Genomic DNA, 25,971 nt, shown 5'->3' with positions numbered 1-25,971 from the left:
CTGGTGTGTGTAATGGTATTGGACCAAAATGGTTTTTAGAAATATTGTACCAGAAGAGTATAGGTTGTGTGTCAAATGCCAGTACCTTCCAGGGAACTTTAAGACCCTCAAATTCCTGTAAGACTATAATCTCATAGAACTTTTCCATTTCCTATGTCATTTATTTTGATCCTCATAATGATGTGGCATTCCTCCCTGCCTTGGGTCAATGGAGAAACATACCCCCAACTGGCACTGACTTTGCCAAAGCCCTAAAACTGGTAGGTGGTAGAGCTGGGAAAGGAAACAAGATCTTCTGGAGCCTAGATCACTGCTACTGTACTTACTCAGTCCTTGCTTACTTTTATCTTAATAATTAAGATACTTTTATCTTTTAATTTAATTTATCTAAATTACTCAAATTAATTCAAATTATTTATTTATATAAATAAATAATTTAAATTGATATAATTATCTTTAATTAATTAACTTACTTTTATCTTAACAATTCCTCTTTACAATCAGAGTTGTAAATGGGCGTACAAATAGTAATAGATGAGCTTGCTCAACACTGGAAGTCAGCACTCTTTGACATAGATCGCATCCTTGCCCAACAAGACAAGTGGTCTACTTTCTTTCTGGCTGCCACTGGCAAGACCACGTGATCAGGTGCTCGTCCAGAGAAGCAGTAGGTTCTGTATTTTTCCACTGGTGAGGAGGGAAAAGCCCTAGCTGGCTGCCTCTGGTGACTTAGTGCCCAGCCTTCATGGCAATTTCCCAAGGCTTTTGTTTTGGGAACCAGTCCAGTTGTCCACCTCTCTTAGATTAAATCATTCATTTCCACAACCTTCCTGCCAGCCCCACCCAGGTCATTAGCAAAAAAAAGAATATTCAGAGCTTGGCTAAAGAGAAAGTATCATTGTTTCCAAGTTCAGCATGATTCTTTGTCATGAATTTGTGTATAAAATGTCAATACTTGTGACTTCAAAGCCCTTTCATGGTGTTCCGAGTCAATATGCAGACCAAAGAGGTGATGAATGATCATCTGCTCTTGAGACTGACAGCACGTTTCACCTTTGACCTTGCTATACGATCTCTAAATACAGGAAGAATGGATGCGTAGGAGTTTCCTAGGGCTGCCATGACAAATGACCACAAACTTAGTGGCTTAGCTTAGAATTTTTTTCTTTTATATTTCCAGAAACTAGAAGGCTGAAATCAAGGTGACATCAGGGCCAGGTACCCTTTGAGACTCTGGGTTAAGTCCTTTCTTGCCTCTTCCCAGCTTCTGTTGGTGGCCATTCATTCCTGGTATTCATTGACTTGCAACTACAAAGCTTACCATCTCAAATCTGCCTCTGTCACCTTGTTTGATTCCTGTGTGTCTCCCTTCAACGTGATGTTGTCTTCTTATAAGGATACCATTCATCGCACAGGGTTAAGGCCCACCCAAATTCTCATCTTATCTTGATTATATCTGTAAGGCCCTATTTTTAAATAAGGCCACAGGTACCAATCGTTAAGACTTCAACATATCTTTTTGGGAGATACTATTCAACCCATAACTAACAATTGGCACTCTTCTTTTTATTATGGTTAATATATACAAATCATATCACTATCTGATTGCAAATTTCTTGGGCGAATGAGCTGAGCTACAATAGAGGAAATACTTGACTCCTCTTTGAAAAACCCTGGTATTTTTTAGAATTATTGTTTTAATTGCTATCATACTGAAACTTTTTTCTATTATCTACCTGGATTCTGATCTCCATGAGGGCAGAGGTCACACCTGGCTCATCTTTATGTCCCCACAGTGGTAGAGCAATTTTGTGGAAGCAATATTGACCAGTTGTTGAAAGTGTATGATGTGGATTTTAATATTGGCTGTCCTAGGTATAACATTATGCAACTTTGTTAGCTTCAGTATCATCTGAAAGAGGATGATAAATATAATACCATTCTCATGGGTTTCTGAGAGTAAACACTTCAGAACATCACTTAGCTATTACTATGATTATATATTCAGTAAACGCTTATAGAATCGAAGGACAACAAGTAGTTTAGTCATAGTTCTGCCATGAAATTACTCTATCTCTTCAGTGAGACTTATATTTCCTAGGCCTTAGTTTTTTGTTTGTCTGTTTGTTTAACCTGAAAGTTAAGGGAGTTAGATGAGATGGCTCTCAGGTTCTTCCTATGACTTCAAGGATATTTTTTTTTTTCAGTTCTATATTTAGTTGATTCTATAGTGAAGTTTCTAACAAATACTATGGATTTACCAAAGAGGGATGCATTGTTATTGGTTTGTCTCCTATGCTCACTACCTATGCTGTATCTACTTGACTTTATTATTTTAATTAAATAAAGTTGGGAAAAATATATTGGTGCCCATTGTTGGTCAGGCTCTGTGCTAGGTTATGGGCACACAGAAAGAAAGGACAAATATACGATTCCTCTCTGTATTACATTTGAATCTCTGAGAAATTAAGAGTTCATGTCTTTTCTTCTTATTTTAAGTAGACAGGAATAGAAGTAAGATAGAGGATTCTGATATTTCAAGAAGCTACCTTATTGCTCTTCTGTAGTTCCCTCCGCTGCTCACATATGCACACGTACACCCCACCTCTCAAGATTCTAAAGACAAAAATGGAGAAGGTGAGGAATATTCCATTAAGTTGTTCCCTTCTAGTCTCTCTGCTGACTCTCTTAGTATTGTCAGAGGCAAGTCCCTTATAGGCGGCAGGGTTGATCCAGGCAGCTCTGAATGTTTAGCACAGTGGAGAGTTGTCCACTTGGAGAACTCCTAGGCAAACACTCTCTCCAGAGTTGTTCCATTTGGATGTGACTTATTTAACTTCTTTATCCATGCAGTTGGGAATAGTTGGGGCCTCTCCAGTACATGATATGTGTGCTGACATTTGGAGAGAGAAAGAGAAGGACAAGACACCTGAAATCTGATGGGGAGAGCACTGTTCCAGGCACAGGGGAGAGTGAATGCAAAAAGCCATGAGGAGAAACTGCTTTCTGTTGGAGGGTCAGAGGAAAGGCCCCTGTAACCAGGATGTGGTGTGATACGAGGTCATGGGATCTACTAAAACATACACAACCTTAAAGGACAGGCTAAGGAGTTCAGATTTTATTCAAAGGTCAGGAGGAAATTACCTACCTGTTAGGTAGGTATTTTATTTTTCCAAGTAGTACACAAAATTCCAGTCTCAAATAGGTTTCTGGTTTTCTAAGAAGCTACTTTCTAACCACCCCCGACCTTTCCCTGCTCTGTGGGGCTGGCGCTGCCCACAGGCCCTGGGCAAGTGAAGAAAAAAAACGAGCACCAAGAGTGACACAGGGTGTTAGCTAAGGAAAGAGGAAGGAACACTGTCACTTGTTTACCTTGAATTTTGATGAAAGATTTGGATTTTGAAATGGAACTCTGCTTGTGTTGTGGGGAAGGGGAAGGGTGATAAATGACTAACGAGAACTGAACTAGGCAGCTGAGAAATGCCCTTTGCCTGCATAAAAATTGGTGGCCTGTGATTGTGTTCCTCTCCTTTGCTACACTGTTGTGGGGACTTTGGCAGTCCTTTCTGAAGAAGAAGTCTACTTGGTGGAAAGAAAACGATAAAGAAATATGAAAGAATTTCCTAAATGGGTGAAAAAAATCCCATTAAGCAAACGAAAATGTTAGCTCATCAACAAACAGCAAACATCCAATAATTCTCATCAATAAACAAGTACGAGGACCCAGAAAATGCGAATTATTATCAACAAAATATGATTGGCTTTTAAAAATTCTCTGTGAATTATGGGTATTTTTTTTAAAAGAGTTTATTTATTTGACAGAGAGAGATCACAAGCAGAGAGAGAGAGAGAGAGGAGGGAGCAGGCACCCTGCCTAGCAGAGAGCCCGATGGGGGACTCGATCCCAGGACCCTGAGATCATGACCTGAGCTGAAGGCAGAGGCTTAATCCATTGAGCCACCCAGACAGCCCTGAATTATTGGTATTTTTAAACCTGACCAACTAATATATGAACACATACTTACTATAAAAGGTTCAAACCATCCGTAGAATAAATTTTGTCAGTCTTGCTTCACACTGCTCCCTCCCTGCCACCACTCCCCTTCTCCAGAGGGAACCACTACTCACAGGTTGGCATGTATCTGTGCAGAGTTGGTTTTTTTTTTTTTTTTTTTAGGTTTATATATGTTAGAGTACATATACATATGTGATCTTTCTTTAAGGAAAAAGCATGGGATTCTATTACTCACATTGTTTTTTTCTCTTGCTTTATTTGCCTTAACGCTATATATGCATAAGGATGTCTCTTTCATATTTTCTAATGGGTGCAGAATATTACATGGAATTACCATTACTTATTTAGACACTTCTCAGTTGATATACATTTAAAACTCCAGTTTTTCAAAATTACAAGCAATGCCACAAGAAACGTTCTTGCACTGTTTTCTGCATGTGTGAGAGTACTTCCGTAGGGTAAATTCTTAGAAGTAGGATTCCTGGTATGTATGTTTTAATTTCAAAACTGTCACATTACTAATAAAACTTTATTGATTTATGTTCCTACAAAGTGCGAAAAGCCCACTTAATTATAACTTTACCAATACTAGACATGACCCATTTTTATTTTTTGTTCATCTGGTGGGCAAAATTGTGTATCTACTATTTCAAGTTTAGTTTCCTCATTGCTAACATGTTTGAATATCCTTTAATAAATGTGCCGATGCTTTGTATTTCTCTTGCAGATTATCTGTTCACAGTTTTTGCTCATTCAAGTACTTTTTTGTAAAGTGTAACTTTAAGCACTCTTTATAAATTATGGCCTTAATCTAATGGTACATCACAAGAAATTTCTTGTTATCTGCCCCTCTTAGCTTTAACTTATGTAAATTATAGCTTTCAGTAAACACAGATTTTTAATCTTTATGTTGCTAACACTGTCCGGACTTTTGTATTGTTAGAAAAACCATTCCCAACCTAATCTTACTAAAATATTCTGTATTTTCTGTTATTATTTCACCTATGTAAAATTAATTTTATATTTAACTGTTTAAGCCATCTTGAATTTATTATTGTATTGTAATAAAAGACTATGACTTAATTTTTTCCAGTGGGTACCAACCCCATTTATTGAAAGGTCTACTCTTCTCCTAATGAAATAAATTACCTTGATGATATGATACATTTCTGAATATACATGAATATGTTTTGGGAATCTCTATTCATTTGCCAACATCATATTTGTTAACATTCTTTTTATTGAGCTATTCTATGTGACAGTTTTAACTCTTATAATATCTTTTGATACAAGTAAGGCAGTTTTCTCAATGCCCATTCTCACCCGCCACTATTATTTTCAAATTCTTCTTGGCTAGTCTTGTGCACTTTCTTGTTCAGATGAGGCTACGAATGTATGTCAAATGTGAAAAAGAAGCCAACCAAACCTGTGGGGAGTTTGATTTGCAGTACATTGGCTACCTTAGAAAACTGGGGGATAATAGCTTTACAAAAGAAGGACTCTTCTCAAATAGGAACATGGTATTCCTTTTGCTTAGTTTGGACTTTATAAACTTCATCAAATCTTAAACACCCTAGGTTCATTTCTATTTTATAGCTTTTGGCTATTTTGATTATGTTTCTTTCCCCCCATTAATACAGTTCTTTTCATGCATTGCTGCAGTATGATAAATTCATTTCTCTTTATATGTTGTTCTTTGAATCCTACACTTAAAATCATCGAAGTCTGTTCTTCGGTGGATTGTGGTTTGTCGTAAATATTCTAGTTATGCAACCATATCATCACTAAAGCTTACAGTTTTGTCTTTTTACACATTTTCTACCTCCTATCTGTGAAGCAAGGTACGACAGTGACAGGCATGAAGGTTATTGTCATCACCGTCTTCTTTCTCACTCCAGTGGAAACACATGTCAACATTGAGGGTGATATTTGGTGGGTGTTTCTGGCAGATACTCTTCATTATGTTAAAAAAGTTTTCCTCCTATTCCTACTTGGAGTTTTCAAATCCCTACTTGGGATTTTCCAAAGCAAAGATGAATCTTGATAGATTTACCATCTATTGCATTGAAACCTTCTTTCATCCAGAAACTTAGTGATTTCTGTTAATATTTTATGTCCTAATGTTGAACAACCCTTGTTTTCCTGGGATACATCCTACTTGGTTGAGAGGCATTATTTTTAATTCACTAGTGGACTCAGTTTGATTTTTTTAAAATTTTATTTATTTACTTGACAGACAGAGATCACAAGTAGGTGAAGAGGCAGGCAGAAAGAGAGAGAGAGGAAGCAGGCTCCCTGTTGAGCAGAGAGCCTGATGCAGGGCTTGATCCCAGGATCCTGAGATCATGACCTGAGCCTGAGACAGAGGCTTTAACCCACTGAGCCAACAAGGCGCCCCACAATTTGATATTTTAATTAGAATATTTGTGTCAGAATTAATAAGTGAGATTGACTTAATTTTCTCCTTCCCTTTCTCCCCTTCTGTTTTTTCCCCCTTCCCTCTCCTTTCTCCCTCCTGTCTGTCCTTTCCTCCTTCCATCCTTCCTTACTTTTCTCCCTCTGTATCTAGTTTAAGATCAGATTAGTTAGCTTTATAGAATGCATCTGGTTTTATGCTCTGTGACAATTAATATAAAACTATCCCTATCTTGAAAAACTGGCATAGCACTGACAATCACCTGGACCTTAATATTTTTTTTTAAAGATTTTATTTATTTGACAGAGAGAGAGATCACAAGTAGGCAAAGAGGCAGGCAGAGGAAGAGGGGGAAGCAGGCTCCCTGCTGAGCAGAGAGCCCCAAGCAGGGCTGGATCCCAGGACCCTGAGATCATGACCTGAGTCAAAGGCAGAGGCTTAACCCACTGAGACACCCAGGTGCCCCTGGACCTCAATATTTTTTAAATGTTAGACCTCTGGCTACTTTCTCAATTTCTTTTATGATTTTTGGTCTATTTATGATTTCTATCTCATCTCTCTCTCTCCCTCTCCTTCACACACACACACACACACACACACACATATGCATATATATGGATACACACATATGTATATATTATCTATTTATAAATATTTTATCTTCTTGCCCAAATGCTTAAGGTCCTACTCTTTGAAATGGATTTGAATAAACTCATTTCAATGAATTACTCCTATATACAAATGGAAATCACCCACTTTTTATTAGGTTTGGCTGATATTATCCACTTATTTCATGGTTATTAGAGCAATAATATCTATCTATATAGAGAGATATAGATACATATATATGTATGTTGTTTTGGGTAAGATAATACCTCTCAAGCAAGGAAAAGTACTTGTAATAGGTGGCCACTCTATTTCTCTTAGAGGTTTAATACTTCTCAGAAAGGCATCTTCATTCATAGTATGACTTTTTTGGGATGCAAATGTACCTCAATTTGGTTAAACCTTCTCCACCTTTGTCTTAATAAATTCACAAAGAAAAGATTGCTTAAAAACTGTTTTCAACAAATCCTGAATTAGGAATCTTTTGACTACTGATTACGCTGGTTACTTTGCGTTTATGCTTAAAGAGATTTTTTTACTATTGTTAGAGTAGTAAGAGTACCTACAGGCAGTAGCTAAGCAGGAATTCCCAAACCCAAGGCAGGACCCACTTATGTGGATAAAGTGCCTTCTTTCTAACCAGTTAGAGAACCTTATCCTGATTGGTTGTAAGGGCCTCTTTCTGATTGGTTGGAAGAACCTTGTCCTGATTGGTCAATATTGGCAGGAGACTCAGAAGCTCATTGGTGCTTTTTGGAGCCAGGGGTCCTCTGTTTTTGAGTCTGGCTTGTATATGAGGCTGTGTACCGCCCACGTCCTGGTTCTGCTCTGTAGCAGAAGCAGTTTAACGACAGCAGTAGACAGAAAGTACCTAGGTTCCCAAAGTTTTTCATTTGGGGCTCGTTTCCATGGACCCTGTTTCACTATTAGGGCTTTTCCCTCCAAAAGGGAGACATGTTTGGATTTTGGGAAACTCATTTGTGGATTGACACGTTCTTATAAAGTGACTTCAAAGGCTACTGATGTTCACACAGTATGAGTTGATTCCTTTCTCTCTACTCTAAGCCTGTTGTTTTCATTCAGATTTAATCTTTTAACCCAAGAAAACCATATGGTATAAGGAAGAACACAGTCTAAAGCAAATAAAAGCAGAACTACTGTGGTTAAGGTCAGGGCTAGAAATCTCAGAAGCTGTCACGTCTACTTTCTTCTTTTCTCTAGGTTACAAAAAGGATTTGCTTATATTTGGAGGAGTATACTCTTAAAATTATGATAGAGACCATCTCCTAAAGACTTGTCTTCTTTACCTACAGAGCATTTTGTATAGATAACATTGACACATCTGCAAAGATGCCATAAAACCCCTACACACATACCTATCATCTCCAAGTGGCCCATGTATAACTTTATAGCTTTAACATGGATCAGAGATCGATCTTTGTTTGGCATGTTTCACTACACTCAGAAGACTCGCCCTAAACCTGAAGAGGTTAAGGCAAAATAAATAAATAAATAAATAAATAAATAAATATTAAAAATTAAAAATGCAGTTAATGATTTTTCTATGTGATAAATACACAAAATGAATGTATCAAGATCATGTACTTTTACCCTTAAAAGAAGGCTTAAAATTATCTTACTGAGTGGATTCATGAAACACTGATCTAGATAATCTGTTTAAGGCCCCAGATGAATTCAGTAGCTAAATCTCTTGGCTGATACTATAATCTACCCATAGCTTCATGATTTGATTGGATTAAGCTTTAAAAGATCAGAAAATTGTTTCCTTGCACTTGTAGTAAAACATAATAGATATGGGGCACCTGGGTGTCTCAGTGGGTTAAAGCCTCTGCCTTCAGCTCAGGTCATGATCCCAGGGTCCTGGGATCAAGACCCACATCGGGCTCTCTGCTCAGCAGGGAACCTGCTTCTCTGTCTCTGTCTGCCTCTCTGCCTACTTGTGATCTCTGTCAAGTAAATAAATAAAATCTTCAAAAAGAAAACCATAATGGATATGATCTAGTGTTAGCTATTATTTATATTAAAGTTATACGCATGTGTATGTGTGGTTTTATGTCACAACTCTAAGTTAATATTTGGTTTGTACCCACATTAAGATTTCCCATACAGGGACTTCATGACCTCTTTTTCTGTTATTTCCCTTTCCTGAGTTTGCTATTTTTCAGAACTAGTCCTGATTGTAATTTACCCTTTTCTGAAAAAGGCTCCTCTCCTCTTTCAGGAATGCTCTCAGAATCCCAGTGACCCACACTGAGTGTTTGGGGAAGACAGACAGTCCCATCTACCCAGTTCAGTAATTCAAATAAGGTGAGAAATAGGAAAAAACAGTTGTCACTGGTGGTTGGCTCTCAGATATGAGAGTAACCTTACCAAACTAAATCTACTTTACATAAATTCAAACATAAAAGAATCAAATATTGTCTGGAGGACTTTATCCTGTCTCTTTTGTCAGTCCATGTAACTAAATATGGGCTTCTTGTACAAAGAAAGACAAAATTATAAAATAAAATAAATAAGCAAAATGAAAAACCTAAACGAAACAAAATCCTATGGTATTCCAGGAACCCAATAAAGGCCGTCTGTGCAAATAAAGGCAAAGGGCCAAAATAAAGCCAAAAACTCAACTACTATCTTAGAATCTGAAGGACACAGGGAAATTCTTATTTTTTGAACAACTTACTTCTCTCCCATATCTACACTAATGAAGAGGTGAATTGGGCTAATGGTAATCTAGAAATTTCAGACATTGGCTCTGCAATATTTTGCAAGCATAATCTGCCTGGTATATGACAGTAAGGATTTTCACATATATTCTAGCCTCTAGACTGCTCTCAGATGGATGAGGGCATTCTTGCTGCATATATGAGCATTTGGTAGTAGGTAATTCTGTAGAGAATTCAAGCAATTTCCTCTGAAGTTTTCCCTTTGAATTCTTATTACTTAAAACTCAGTAGTAATACTTTACTTTGTATCAAGTGCTATGCTTGGACTATTTGATCTGTTTCTCCCTACATATTTTTATTTTAGATATGTAAAAACTGAGGTTTAGAGAGCATATTAGTCAGCTTGGACCAATACCACAGACTGGGCAGCTTAAACAACTGAAATTTATTATAGTTACTATGGTTTATTATAGCTGGGAAGTCAAAGTACCCGAGTTCCTTGTGAGAGCCCTCTTTCTGGCTTGCAGAAAACTACCCCCTCTCTATGACCTCACATGGCAAAGAGAGAGAGCAAGCTGGCAAACACTAGCTCTCTGAAGTCTCTTCTTAGAAAGACATTAATCCTATGGGGTCACAACTCTATGCTATGATTTTATTTAATTTTAATTACTTCCTTAATTATAAGTCCTATCTCCAAATACAGTCACCTTTGGGTTTGGAGCTTCCATACATGACTGTAGAGGGACACAATTCATGCCAAAGCAGAAAGATTAAGTGACTTTTATAAGGTCACAGTACTGTTGAATAGTAGAGCCAGGATTTGAGCAGTTAGGCACCAAAACCCCTGTTGTCAGCCTTCCTATAACTGTCTGTGAGTCTCATGGAGGTTACAGAGTGGGCCAAGTTTGTCTTCTAGATCCTCTGCCTTTCTGTGTTCTGTACTTTTGTCATACCCTTCGCACCTGCTCTAGTACAACATCCCCATGTTCCAGCTCCTCAGGATTCATCTGATTTGTACTAAAGATTGATTCATTCCAAGAGTATTTGCATATTTATGAAATATGCAAAATACCTCAAATAAGAATGCCCGCCCTGCCAGTAATGGGATGTTAGCTTTCTGAATAGATGAGAAACATATTTTAGAAGAGATTCTTTTCACATCTCTCAGATTACTCCTTACAGAAGATTGTGGCACTTTGGAATATGGGTGTGTAATACAAACATTTTCTGCTAGTTTAGTTTTTCTTCTTTGATGCCTTAGAAGAATATTGTTTAATTCATTTTGTTAAATATCTACTTCCCTGTCCTTTTCTTTTTAGTAACAAATATTTCTAGCCCTGCACCAGGCACCTTGCTCAGCAGGGGAGTCTGCTTCTCCTTCTTCCTCTGCCCCCATTCACAGGCTTGCTCTCTCTCTCTCTCTCTCACTTTCTCTCTCAAATAAATAGATAAAATCTTTAAAAACAACAACAACAACCAAAACCCCAAACATTTCTTGAACACTTTCTATACATAGGACATGAATATAAATTTAAAGATACAAAATGACCCTTGCTTTCAAAGTATTATTTAAGTATAATATGCTAAGTCTCAAAGAAAGATCTAAGAAAAAGTAATATGACATTTCAGAGAATGAAGTTAGATAGAACTGCAATTTTTAAAAGTTTTATTTTATTTTATGAACACTGAGGCATTTCTGAAATCTTTTGAGTAGGTAGATAGCTTTATCTGATTCACTTTTAGAATCACCTTTATAATATAAAGGGGAGGATGAAGAGGAAGAGAGTTCAGAATAGTGTAATTATCCTGAGGTAAATTCTATAGAAAAAAGAAGTTGTAAATAGTAGAACACATTTGTGAGTCTAGTGTTTGAGGCTTGAAGTCATATTTGTATAAAAAGTTTAGTGTTTCCCCACATTTTATCATAAAGGATATGGGATGTTATTCAAAATATTTAATAACTGGTATGACACAGGACTTTAACAATCAGAACAGGAAACTGGCCAATCAAAATAGATCCGGTCTAAATTTATAATTAACAAATGTGACCATACTGGTATGTGCTGGTTGAATGTCAGATCTGCTTTTGTCTCTGGTTGTATAGCTATGGATCTCATCATTTGAAAAATTTTACTCCTTAAACACATTTCAGGGGTACCTGGGTGGCTCAGTGGGTTAAACCTCTGCCTTTGGCTCAGGTCATGATCTCAGTGTCCTGGGATCGAGCCCCACATCAGGCTCTGGCTTAGCAGGGACCCCGCTTTCCCTCACTGCCCCCCGCCCCCCTCAAGTAGGCCTCTCTGCCTACTTGTGATCTCTCTGTCTGTCAAATAAATAAATAAAAAATCTTAAAAAAAAAAAAAAAACAAACAAACCACATTTCATAAATTAGGTAAAAAAAAATTCATTTTCCAATTTCTTAATTTAATAATATACTTCTGTAATTTATATTAGCTTAAGACCATTATAACATACTAAATTGATACAATTATAGCATTAATTTATGACACTTGGTTGTCAGTTGGTCTATGTGGTCTTATATCAGGCAAATGTTTAATCTCCACTTGGTATTTTGAAATGCTAAAATATTTACCTAACTTCATAAATCCCTAGGGGACAGATGGACTGCTGTCCTCAATTAACAGTGTTGATTTAAGTCCTGTACCTCACAGCCTAGAGATGTTTTAAAATCTCTCTCTCTCTCTCTCTTTCTCTCTCTCTCATACACACACACACTAAATGTTTTCATAATTGACATATTATTTAGTTGTCAAAGTCTCTACCACTCTCTTTTGTCTTATACATTTATGTTATAGTATTTTACTCACCTTGTCCCTGAAGGCAAACACATCTATAATCCTTGATTTAGATATTTTTGTGTTTTTAGAGACATCATTTTGTTCATGTCATAATCCAATTCCAATTATAGTGAATTATGCTGTGATCAGGTTTTAAAAACTCCTGAAGTAGCTCTATCTCTTGAAGAACTATTAACTCAGAAGACTTTACCATTTATAGTTGGCAGGTTCTGCTTGAGCTGAATTCACCTTGACTTTCATTTTAGTTCACAACTTTCTACTCTTTTACATTCTACTTTTGACCTTCAAAATTATTTTGACAATCACAGTTGACTTTTTGTAGTATGTAAAACTTCTCTTTTTGATTTTTGTTTTGATTCTTTCCTCTACTTACATCCCTTGCTCTTCCTCTGAAACTAGTCCTCTTGAAACTACGTGTCCCAATCCCCCACTGGAAAAAGTATCTGTGATCTTGTGTACTTCATGATGGTGCTCTTGGCCCATCTGAGCCTTCAGGGACCAATAGGCAACATTCTTGTGCCATCATGGTTTGCCTGATATCTTCCTGTCCTTTCCATTCTTCCCCCAGGACCATGCTGTTGCTGCTACAAAGTGCTTGTCTAAGATAGGGCCAACTTTGAGCTCTGAGTGTGCTGGTCTTCCCCTCTCATTGTTCCTTATAAAGATGATGGATCATTTTAGTTAGGACAAAGTAGTAGAAGGGCAACCAGAAGATTCTGAATGGTTACAGCCCAAGTGGCAGATATAATGTGTTTTTGATGAACATTAATGAGCTAAGGTGTACTTCAGGGAAAGTACATTACAAGGACTCCATGAGAGACATTATGACTGGACCCTGTGCTTCTTGCTTCTATCCACAAAACTCAGTGTCTGCATATCCTGACTTTGACACTGCACTGCCATAGTGAGTAGGAGAAAGTGTGGGTAACACATGGCAGAACTTGGGGAAATTTTTCTTTCTTCCTTTTAAAAAAAAAGGCAGATGGTGTTTTGAACACAACTTGCCGTAGAACATAAAAGCGTGAGAGTTCTGGCTGTTTGAAAGAGAAAAAAAATAAGTTGCTGTTTTTTAATGGTAAAACTAGTTTCTTCCAGGAGCTTAAAGAAAAAAAAACATTGAGAAATGGGAGTGAACTGCAAGATAGGGTTTGTGTAACAAGTACCTAAAACCACAGAAGTCACATGGGCTCTTTCTGCTTTGCTACTTTTGACTGCTTGTCAGAGAATTAGACTTTTAGCTTCCCCTGTCCTGCAAGGCCACTCAACCATGTGCGAGCTGGAGTAATCTTTATTCACAATGTCTTTACAAAGGCTCATGCAACAGGGCAGCAATGGCAATTTGGCGGACTACTGTGCTGGTCCAGTATTTAGCTCTTACCCCCAGCTCAAGGGCAGCTTGCGAATGGATGATAATAGACGGATTCAAATGCTGGCAGACACTGTGGCTACTTTGCCTCGGGGAAGAAAGCAGGTATGATTACTGTTTTGTATTTTCTAAATGTTCATGTTCTCTTGAGCGCAGAGTTGATATATCTGGCTTCACACCGAAATTGTATTTTAGAGGCTTTGGAATTAGTCACTAAGAGTATGGGTGAGGAAGGAGACAGGGAGCCCCGAGAGCTTGTGGACTAGTCCAAAAGATTTAAGACCATAATAAAAAAATTTTTTCCAGGCAAAAATTTGAAAGGAGATTCTTTTTCTCGTGTGAAGAGGTATTGAGGTAAAATGTAAATCGTTAAGTACATCGAACTTACTTAGTGCATATAGACATGGCCAGTTTGAGAATTATTGATCTTTTCCCCCTGGATGTGTCTCATTGATTCCTTCCCTCCCAGGTGCACTCCTTGATAGTTATTTCCAATCCAAGGAGAGTACTTTTCCTTCAGGACAAATTTTGTTGACTACATTATTCTCAGTGCTGGGGCACAGACACTTTCCTAATGTTATTGGGAATTAAGGCTTTTATTGGATGTGTGAATGGCTGATTGAATGCCAGCTTAGTCACTTCCGAGCTGTGGGACCTTGGGCAAGTCATTTGCCCCTCTAAGATTTAGTTTTCTTTTTTCTATAATGCCGATAACAGTAGAACCACCCTAAGGACTTCTGTGGCTTAAGTGAGGAAGTGTACAGTGCTTAACACATGACTGATATGTAGTATGTGCTCAGTAATTATGCTATCGTTTTCCACTTTTATTGCAAGGTATTTCCCTAGAGACAAAAACTTATTTAGAATAAACCATGTCCAGTTGAGTTTGTTTCTTTCATTCTATAATTTCCAATTTTTCAAACAATATTTTAACCTCTTCAGGTTTTGGTTATGTAACTTGTTATCATGCTGCAAGGACATATCTGAATTTAGAATTAGAATTGCTTTAAAGCATGAAGTTTTGTCCTCAAATCCTACTGTGCATCACGGGATCCTCTTAAGCCTCCTAATTTCAGGATTAGAGAGTTAGGGCATAGAGGGAGAGTCATGATCTTTTCTCAGTGGTGTATATATCTGATTCCTCATTATTTTTCACAATGAAGATAAAGGCATAATTTGCCATGGCATGGATTTTTGATCTTTTTAAATCCCAAATGCTTTTATGACATTAAGCTTAATCAAATGATGAACATTTCTATCAATTTACTACTTGCCTGAAAATAAAGCAGCTGTGGGAAGAACCAAGATCTTTATTCAGGTTTCAGATATAGAGCAGTGTAGGAGGTACAGAGATGAGAAGAACACATTTCCTGGTCTTGTAGGGTTAAAAATTCAGTAGGCAGAACCAATAGGCATTATACAACATAAATGCTCAAATCCAAGGACATGCCTTTTAAGATAACCTTGAAGGATACATATTCCAGTGATTGAAAGGTATTCCAGAACAAGGCAATAATTAATGCCTAGGCACAGATCTGGGGGCCTTCAGGGGACCTTGAGGTAACAGCACATTACTGTGTCCAGAGGACCCAGTAAGTGTCTGTGGGAGGGGAGGGGAGACCTCAGAGCTGGGCTGCTTTATGAAACACTTGAACACTTCCCCTGATGAAGTCGTCATTTGACCAGCACAGGGAGCCACTGGGTGTGTTTGAGCAGAAGAGGGTTTTAGGAACCTCACTTTAGAAACATGGTATGTCGGTAAGTGGGTAGGGGTGAGTGGTGAGGGAGCAACTTTTGCAGTAACTGGTGAAAGAAGAAGTGGATGGAATGGAGAGGAGACCCAGAAACTTGGGTGTGAAAGGCAGTGAAGTTGGAGGAGTCACATCTGCTTTTAAGCATGGGTGAAGATGCGTGGACTAAGAGAGGGCAAGCAGGAGGAGGTTATTGGAAGGAGATAATGAGGGGGATTGAGGCAGATGAAACACACTCACTGTCATACATATATAACACATACAAGTGAACATATACATGCACACATTCCCACATTGATGAATTTATCTGATGTTCTCCTCTTTTTAGGTCTTCTCTTCTTCCTTTTCTTGTATTCTTTCCCATAGTAAACCCTACTCAAACAGGTTTTTCTTCCTGTTGTGAGAATTACTGTAAGAAAAAAAGAAAGCAAAACAAGCCTCTTCTCCACGATACTTCTGATTCTGTCCAATTATCACCAATGAGACTCGATGCAAGTTTATCCCAACATTTCAGAACTTTCCAAATGGATGATCATTTCTTTTAAGTGGTTTTTAGGCAATAATCACCCATTTGGCACTGACTGAATTGCAGGCAACAAGATCCCTGTGAGGCAATCCCAGGAGCAGGTGTTTCTCTGCCCACTGTTATTTTCGACACTTTCAGGCTGACGTCAACAATTCATACTTCTCGTTATTGTTGGCTTTGGTTTCTGCAAAGCTTTATCTGGTGAGCCTCTAGTTTCAGATGAATCTTCAGAAGCATTTGGGTGTTTACACTCAGAATTGCTTAAAAATAGACTTCTGTGTGTGCATATTATCTCCATACCTGTATTTGTAGGAGGTGATAGACATTGCAGTGCAGCTTCTACTTCTGAACATGGTTTCAGGGGGGAAAAAAAAATCCCTGCAATGGAAGACACAGTGGGAAGGAGACCAGAGTAAATAAGGAGAGGCTTTATAAATGTGGTGATGCCAAAGGCGTAGTGATTGTGCCTGATGGGACACTTGTCCGAGGGTAGTAGGTTGCATCAGGAAGGCAGTGTTCACCAAAGGCTGTCACGAGAGCCAGGGGCCTGAGGACCAGGCCAGAAGCTGGAATGTGCCTCAGTAGTACCACAGGCTGCCTTTGCCTGCCAGTCTTGGGGTTATCGAATTATTGTTCAAACGCAACTTCTGAAGGGTGATTTCACGTAAAAGCTCAGATACAGAATTTTGTTAAGTGTCTATTTCTGGGGTGGACTCCGCCCTCCAGGAGCTTTCTCCTCATTTCTGGCTCCAGCCCCATCTGGAGCCAAAGCTCCCAAGTGTTCCTAACTGCAACAAAGTATTTTAAGCATCCAATGAATACTTTAGGTAGAAAACTATAGGAATTTCACTCCAAAAGAATTTGAAAAGTATCCTCTAATCTAATATTGTGACATACCTGGAATCAAGAGCCCATAGTTTTTCTTAGAAAAGACGCTCATGAGTCTACAATGAGACTTTTGTGGGAAGCTGTGACATATCTTTGGGTTCCTTAAGGGCACTTACGAGTTAGGAAACTGAAGTCCACTCCATTAAGCAAGTATCTTAGCATAGTCTGCAGCACCCTGCTCTCTCAAGGCTCCTGGCTTAAAAGGGGAACAGGGAAAAAAGCTATATTCATGGAAGACATCAGTGAGGAGGCAGGGACTAGAAAGTGAGCAGGGCACCTAACTTGTAGGCTTTTGAAACAGTGGAAACAAAAGAAACACCTTCTCTGTTGATAAGAAACCTCTCCCCACCCCAGGACTTTCAGGAAATGAGCACACTGAGTGGGGACCAGGAAGTAACAATCTGTTACTTAGCAGCAGAAGTGGCTACAGGATTGAACTTGGAGCTCCTCCCGGCCTGCGGCTCTTTGGCTAACCCTAACCCCTGTCTTTTGCAAACTGACAGCTAAAATATCTGGTCTTGGCATCCTACTGAAGAGGAGCACTGTGAATCACTGCACGGCAGCAAAAATTACATTTTGAATATTAATGCCTGAACTTTTAAGTCATCTACCTAAAAACAAAAGAAGAGGAATCATAAGCTCACCCCCAGGCATCTTTCTATCAGTGGCAGCTAGGGGTTAAGAAGCTTTGTCTAACCAACGGCGGCGGTAATTGAATGTGTAATTTGCAGGCCTGCCAGATTGCCCAACCTAGATTTCCCATATTAGATAATGTGTAATAAAAGACAGCTGTTGCCAGCATATGCTGTTCATCACACACCGGTTCCTCATTCATGTGTCTCGGTGTCATCACCGCAACCCTGAGAAAAGGCTCTGGCTGTGAGGGCATTCGGGAGCACGGCCTTCACTGTTTAGAACCCAGAGCCGGACCACACACTCTAGGAGAAGGGCTGCAGGAAAACATCTTCCAAAACTGAGAACTTCCATAAGGCCGCAGGCACACTTCTTCCCACTTTAGGAGGTAGTCTGGTGTGTGAGCAAGGTTGAACCCTGAGAACATTCCTTTCCACATCGCCTGAGTCTGACAGCCCAGATCAAAGACAAGGAGGCTTTGTGTCAAGATGTGGCACGTGTCAGAGAATTTGATGGTTCCTAATTTATTTAAATTCTTTTTTATTTAAATATTGGGTGCCTAAAAGAGGTTCATCGCTTATCCAGAGTAGAAACTAATTTATAATTTGACTTAGTCTGATTTTTTTGTGTGTCACTGATAACCCAAATCAGTCAGTCCACAGGAACCGAGTCTCTGCCATGTGTCTCACATTGTGCTAGGCAAATATTTTCAGTCAGACAATTAGATAGAAAGGTTAGGAAGAGAAAGGTGGGGCAGTTTCCTTCTGTGTGGAGGTCTTGGATTTGTCTTCTGGACTTACAGATTTTAGATTTGAATTTAAATAGAGTGTTTTTTTTATTTAGAAGGCAAGTTTGTAGGTGGACCAGATGGAATCTTGAGGTTCCCATCAATGCTATGATTATTTGTCTGGCAAAAGGGCATTTAAAATTGCTGAGGAAAGATTGGAAATTTTAATAACTCATTAATTCTGGCTATCATTTATTCATTTGGCAGTTTTATATTAGGGCAATACTATCTTCCTTTGCTTTCTATTAGTCCTTTCTCTATGGTTCTTGTTGTTTTTGGATTGAGATTTTTCTTTTTTTGTTCTTTTTTGTTTGTTTGTTTGATTTTCATTTTTAATGTTGCCACATGTTTTGGATTTTTTTAAATTTAATTTTATATTTTTAATGATTGCCCTTGAGCTTTTCCTGTGAATATTTAAAATCTGCTGAAGGACAAAATTGAAAAGTATTTTAACTCAGTGGATATCTTTAAAAAAAAAAATTTCCCTTTATAAGAAGGCGAAAAAGGGGTACCCAGAACTACCTTCCGCCTTCCAAATGGCAATACTCACCTGACATGAGAAAAAAACATTTGCAAAACTGTTTCATTAAACCCTCTCAGTCGCCCTGGGAAAAAAGCACTAGACTGTGTAGCTCCATCCACTACTTAAAATGAAATGTTCTGCTTCTCATTCACACACACACACACACACACACACACGCACACACACAAATTCCTCCTGAATTTGAGAATTTGATCTTTCACCACTACTTATTTACTTATATTGGTGTCTAGTAGTTTTACTTCTGTTTGCCTATTTAGCTATTTTTAAGTTTCCACTCTATTCTAGGCCCTGAACGAGGCACTGGGGTAGAAAGTAAAATAAGTACATTCCCAAGAGACCCAAAGGATATCGGTAATTATGTTTAGAAGGGAGGTATTTGATCCAGCTTACCCCTACATAAACACACATACTTGTCTCTCTATATATGAATATCTGAATAATATGACTATTGATAGCAAAAGTAGTATTTTTAGAATAGAAACCCTAGTTATGATAACAGATAACGTAAGTAGGTATGACCTACCTGAGTATGTTAAAATCGGAAATGAGGGTAGAAGCCAGGCAGATAGCAATAATGAAAATAGATTAAGACAATGTGAGTGCAGTATTCCGGAGAGATGAGAATGATGGCCAATGTCAAGTTCATCTCCTCCATAAGAAGGCATAAGAGTGGTTCCTGCCCATGTGTGTGTTAGGTAGGGCAAACAGGCTGAAATAAATCATATAAATTGTTGGAGGCCTTGTACAATGAGTCCTTACAAATTAAAAACAAATCTTTTTTACCAAATTTAGAGAATTTTTTTGGATCTGGCCCAACCTAGTGCCGTCTTCAGAATGATATACACGGTTTGAGGCCTGGAACTGAAAAGACAAGGAATTACAAAATGTAATTAATTTACACCAAATCAACAAGGAAAGATCAGCTCTTCTTTACAGTAGCTTTATTGATCAATAAGCAAATTCTGAACACTGAGCCATTTCAGAAAGTTTGTGAGAATGCTGGCATTTGGTACTTGGTAATTCAAACTCATTAGCAGCGATAGAGGCTTCTCTCCGAACAAATGCCTTAATAAGGATTTTGTTTGTGTATTAATTTCTTTTATGTGTTTTTTCCCCCCTGATTTGTCATACCCTTTTTGTCTTATTTGTAGTTGTTTGGACAATGTGTTGCTCTTCTGACATTTTGTAATGTATTCACTGATAGACAACAAGCATATCACAGTGACAGTGAAACACTATGGCTTGGCTAGTACCATAAGCTGATTTTTGGGCCCCTGGACCAAGACTTGAGAAATGGCTAATTAACTTGTGTTAATTCCTAAAGGAATAAAATAAAAACACACACAGACTCACAGCAATCACCTGAGAAACAATATGCTTCCTTTTGCTTATTTTCCCTATTTACAAGGGTAGAATATATCCTGGAAGTTTATGTGTACATAATTTTTTCCCATAGCATGCATTGGGGATGAAGTGGCCAGTATTCATACTGTTTATAGCATTCTGAGGCTCCCTTCCTTTCTTGGCTGGAAATCTCGTTGACTTTTCCAAACCTATTGCAAAAATAAGTCATAAAACAGAATTGAGATTTTGAGTCCCTGGTTTCACCTGAATTGTATTTCTGTATATGTATTGGTTCCTCACAGATTATTACAGCCTTCTAAAAACAGTAACATATTGAATTTTTACAATAAATACAGTCATTTCATCAGTATCAAAAAAGTATCAAGTATTTGGGTTTTATATGCCATTCTATGGGTGTTGTTTTCTTCGGATTTCTGTGTGATTACAAATTGCACTGGTTCATTTTTCAGGGGCTATTTTAAATACAGATTAGATATGACATTCTTTTGGAAGCTTTAGAGTTTTGCCACATTACATGAACTCTTTTGCCGCAATATATTATTATTTGAGCTTCTTTTAGCCTTTTAATGCTTGAACGTTCCCTTTCTCGGCTCTCCTTTTCTCCCAGTAGAGAATGGAAATTACTACCCTTACATAACCATTTCCCAAATCTGGGCCAAGGAAGGTGATAAAGAACAAATTCCTTTGTGATTTCGAACATTTTATAGATGTGTCTTAGGACCTTTTGATAACGGTGTGCTTGTTATATTTTTCAGCTTGCTTTGACAAGATCAAGTTCTTTAGGTGACTTTTCCTGGTCTCAAAGGTAAAGAGATTCATGTATTTTTTGGTCTCCCACCAGCATGCACTAACACACGCGCGCACACACACACACACACACACACACACACAGTCTTACATATTACAGTTTACCTGAATGTCAGCCATCTGTAACTGTGACAGTTACTTCATGATAAGAACGTGCCAAGTGTGAAACTTTGATATTCATGTGTATTTCTACTTTATTATTACAGAAAGCTCATTACTGTGGAAAAACAAGATAATGGAACATTTGGATTTGAAATTCAGGTGGGCAGTTTTCTATTTTCCAGATTTTTTTTTAAAGATTTTATTTATTTTTTTGACAGAGAGAGACACAATAAGAGAGGGAACACAAGCAGGGAGAGTGGGAGAGGGAGAAGCAGGCCCCCCCCGCTGAGCAGGGAGCTGGATGTGGGACTTGATCCCAGGACCCTAGGATCATGACCTGAGCTGAAGGCAGATGCTTAATAACTGACCCACCCAGCCACCACTCAATTTTCCAGACTTTTCGTGAAGAAAGTGGCTCTGGTAGTTTGATATTAGCAAGGAAATAGTGAAGTCAGGATTAGAGAGTGATGAACGCTGTGACTTTTATTCAATGTGCTGTGGTTTGTTTGGGGTAGTTTTTCAGGATACTAGGTATCATCAAGGAAGGAAAACATCGAAGCAGTTGAAATAAAACCCCTGAGACATGCTCACCTCCTTGTTCTCAGTTGCTTTAGTTTTCTTGTAAGTCTACCGATTAGAAATGCTTGGTATCCACCATGTCTCAAATGAGAAAGTGAAAGACTCTTTACAAATGTGCATTTTTTTAAAAAGGATTTTATTTATTTATTTGACAGAGAGAGAGAGAGAGAGAGACCACAGGCAGGCAGAGAGGCAGGCAGCGAGAGAGGGGGAAGCCGGCTTCCTGTTGAGCAGAGAGCCCAACATGGGACTCGATCCCAGGACCCTGAGATCATGACCCCAGGCTTAAGGCAGAGGCTTAACCCACTGAGCCACCCAGGTGCTCCCGGATGTGCATTTTTATATATTTGCATTTCAGATATGTTTTGCATCATCATTTTTATACTGTATATGAGATTTTAAATCTATACTTCTGTATTCAAGAAATACTTGAAAGCATGTAAATTTGTGTGTATGAGGCTGCATGTATTCATATCTATATCCTGTTACATTTGAAATACTAAAACTTTCATCTCAGATATACAGAAGAAACTTGGACTTTTTTCTTTTTGTTTTTTTTTAAAGATTTATTTATTTTGAGAGAGAGAAAGACAGAGAGTGTGTGTGTGTGCGTGAACAGGAAGAAGGGTAGAGGGAGAGGGAGTGAGACTCCCAAGCAGACTCCATGCTGTGTGGAGCCCCATGTGGGGCTCAATCTCACAACCCTGAGATCATGACCAAGCTGAAACCAAGAGCCAGAGGCTTAACCGACTGAGCAACCCATGTGCCCCTGGAGTTTTTTCTTAATGACAACACCTTACAATTATTATTTGAAACATTTTAGAAAAGTTGGGTTTACTTGCATGTTGTCTCATGCTCTAGGATGTTTCCAAGAGTCTTTATAGGTTTCTCTTTCTTTTTCTTTTTTTTTTTAAAGATTTTTATTTATTTATTTGACAGAGAGATCACAAGCAGGCAGAGAGGCAGGCAGAGAGAGAGGAGGAAGCAGGCTCCCTGCTGAGCAGAGAGCCTGATGCGGGGCTCAATCCCAGGACCCTGGGATCATGACCTGAGCCAAAAACGAAGGCAGAGGCCTCAACCCACTGAGCCACCCAGGCGCCCCAGGTTTCTCTTTCTAATAGTCTAAGAATTTCATTTTCTCATTTGCTCTCTGCTCTTTCATGGCTATGTTTGTAAAGATGGTGAATCAGGTCACATGAAACCTGATCCAACTAAGTGCAACAGTAATAGCTTAAATATTATTTTTTTTTCTTCCATCTTTTGCATTTCTTTTAGATGTCTTTTGCATAATCATACTTTTACACTGCATATCAGCTTTTAGGTCTTAGCTTTGATGCTGCTTTCAGAAAATTTTTGTGACTGAGTATCAACCCCCAAATTGGAAAGTCGGTGTGTATTTGAAGATGAGGAACAGGAAACAGCCAAGTAAAATATGCGTTCTGAATAAAGAAACAGAATGAGTAGGGAGAAGGCTGCAAGAGGAAGAAAGATACTTTCTACTTTCTTTTCTTTTCCTTTTTTTTTTTTTTAAGATTTTATTTATTTATTTGACAGAGAGAGATCACAAGTAGGCAGAGATGCAGGCAGAGAGAGGGGGGGGAAGCAGGCTCCCTGCTGAGCAGAGAGCCCGATGCAGGGCCCGATCCCAGGACCCTGACTAAGATCATGACCTGAGCTGAAGGCAGAGGCTGAACACACTGAGCCACCTAGGCGCCCTACTTTCTACTTTCTGAACTATTCTACTTTTAAATTTGGTGTAATCTGTAATTTTTCTCTCCGGGTTTAGAAGCATAGTACTCTCACTTATTCCCCATTCACATGGATCACTCCTTTTCCATTGGAGAGATGTGGCGCTCTTTGTGACTGCTTCTTTTTAAATGAGAATTATCCACAGGATGTGTAGCAGTTGCTACTGGCGACAGGATCAATGACCACTCACGTATTCTATTTAGCATGACAAATGGGGATCTTTTTTCTCATTCTTCTGTGATATATGTCACTGTTTCCCTGTGTTTCTCCCCCATACCACGAATGCGGACTCTACATGAAGCAAGAGTCAAAACTGTCCATAGTGGACAGCAGGCTGCAGCACCTTGAACCTTTGTAGGTCAACACTGAGCTGATGATTTCACTTCAGAATTGCATCATGTGCCAGGGAATCAGGAACCTTCTCCTGTGCCAATTCCCATTTAGTGTGTGCTTTCCATTACCAGCTCTGCCCCCTAATCTAGTCTTTAGCAGTCCTCAGATTTGCAGTTGTCTCCAAATGGGGGAAATGCCCTGGGAACCTTTGGAAGACCGGATAGAGCCATAAGTACTCCTATTGAGTGCCCACTGTTAACATGTATTTGGGTCCTGGTCTCCCAAGTGAAGAGCATGTTGGAAAAGAAACAAGTCCACCTCCTCTTTGAATTTCCATGGGTGCTAGGTTTATACTGCTAATGAGAATCGCATGGTATGGTAGCAGACAAACATCAGATTCCCACATATCAAGTTCATACTCTCTCAGTGCTGCCTTGTGGGGTGTTTAGGAGTTTCAATGAAATAACACGTCTTAGAAATTACTGAGTAATGTGCCCAGTACCAGTAGATCAGCCAATGGCAGACGTTGCATGAAGGTCACTGGGTCTGAGGGAGTGCAGTGTGACTTTTGTATCTCTAAGAAATGCAGGCGATTGTTATGTCACTGGCTTCTAAAAATGGGACCCAGAAGACCGGGTGAGAGAGAGGGAAATTATTTCTACCCATAACATTGGGTGCTCTGCTTTTTCTTCTCCATCCCCAACCCACACATTTTAGACTGGTTGCAAATGTTGGGTCGGTGGCTCCAGGAATGCAGGAGAAACAATAGAAATGACCACAGGGCCGCTATCTTCCAGGCCCCTCCCCCACTTTCCTAACCCTTGACTCTCCCACCATAAGGATGTATGCCCAGGTCACGTCTCCACAAGTAACCCAATATCTACGCAAGAAACCGGAACATCAGGACTCCCCCAACCCTCCAATCCCCGAATACCATACCTTATATGGCTGTGAGAACCTATTCCCTGTCTTAACCCAGATAAAAGACCCACTCGACACCCTCCTGGTGCGACTTCCCCGACTCTCCTCTTCCGAGTCGGGGAACCTCGCCCGAGGGCACCTTTAATAAATCGTGCCTTGTGCCTACCTCGCCTGGTGTCGTGTTTATCTCACCTGTAAAACCTTACAGCAAACATATAAGCCAACTGTGTAAATCAACACATTTGCCCTCCCTCTACTCATTTTGTCACTGGACCTGGAGGGTAGATGCTCACTGCTAACAAGAATTGCTATAACAGTGGTTTCCCAAAGGAGTGACTGTTAGAGCTTTGGCCCATGTACCCCATGAACCGGATCACCTTTCCATTCCTGGAAGTGTCCAGGCTCTAGCAAGAACACTTCCTGGCAGAAAAGCTGTTTAAGAGGTCTCTGCCATAGATGGGAAGTATATTAACTGATCTTTAAAAGGTCCTGTCTACCTTTACGATATGGGGATTCAACATGCCTTGCAGAGAGAATAGAAATTCCTTAGATGTTAACAAAATCAAGTTTCTAGGAGTTGCTTGCATATGATTGACTTCTGGTTCTGGAGCCTGTATGTATAATAAGAAGGAACGAACATCAGTCATTAACTTCTCCACAAGGAAGTGGTGCTGTAATGTGGTTTAATTTTAGGAATCACATTACTTCACTCAGGTGCTGATTTTGATTCTCAGTGGAACGAGGCTTTATAACTTAAATGTGTGAAAAAGGCAAATATGTTTGTTATAGGTCATTGAGTCACTCTATCTAGCAATATTTATGCAGTGTTCTTGGTACACTTAGACACAAAAACAAAAACAAAAACAAGCTGCTTTTGCCAAACTGAGGCAAGAGATGAAGCATAAGTTTTTCTAATCTGGTTGGGGGGCTAATGAATCGGTGAGTATTCAGGGCAGGCATAGCAGAAAGCACTTAGACAAGAAGGTAATCGCGTCAATTATAGTACTTTTGAAAAAATGCAGGGCAGATTGTCATTATTTGCAGAGCTCTGATTTAAAATAATTATTGTTGGCATATCTC

General features: G+C 38.9%; 1 protein-coding gene across 3 annotated transcripts in view; it reads left to right on the top strand.

The window, feature by feature from the left end:
• CYTIP (cytohesin 1 interacting protein) overlaps positions 1-25,971 on the top strand; it is a 73,139-nt gene that overhangs the window by 28,215 nt on the left and 18,953 nt on the right. Inside the window, exons 1-3 of one of the 3 annotated variants that reach the window (XM_047721800.1) lie at positions 13,762-14,011; positions 21,156-21,205; positions 21,414-21,468. In XM_047721800.1, coding sequence (XP_047577756.1) covers positions 13,838-14,011; positions 21,156-21,205; positions 21,414-21,468 — 279 coding nt within the window. In that variant the 5' untranslated portion in view covers positions 13,762-13,837. Of the gene's footprint in view, positions 1-13,760; positions 14,012-21,155; positions 21,206-21,413; positions 21,469-25,971 lie in introns of those variants that run through there. The other 2 variants (XM_047721802.1, XM_047721801.1) reach the window with 2 other exon arrangements.

The sequence above is a fragment of the Lutra lutra genome, chromosome 3 (genome assembly GCF_902655055.1).
Source record: "Lutra lutra chromosome 3, mLutLut1.2, whole genome shotgun sequence".
NCBI classification, from domain to species: Eukaryota; Metazoa; Chordata; class Mammalia; order Carnivora; family Mustelidae; genus Lutra; species Lutra lutra.
This window is presented reverse-complemented; position numbering and strand designations above follow the sequence as displayed.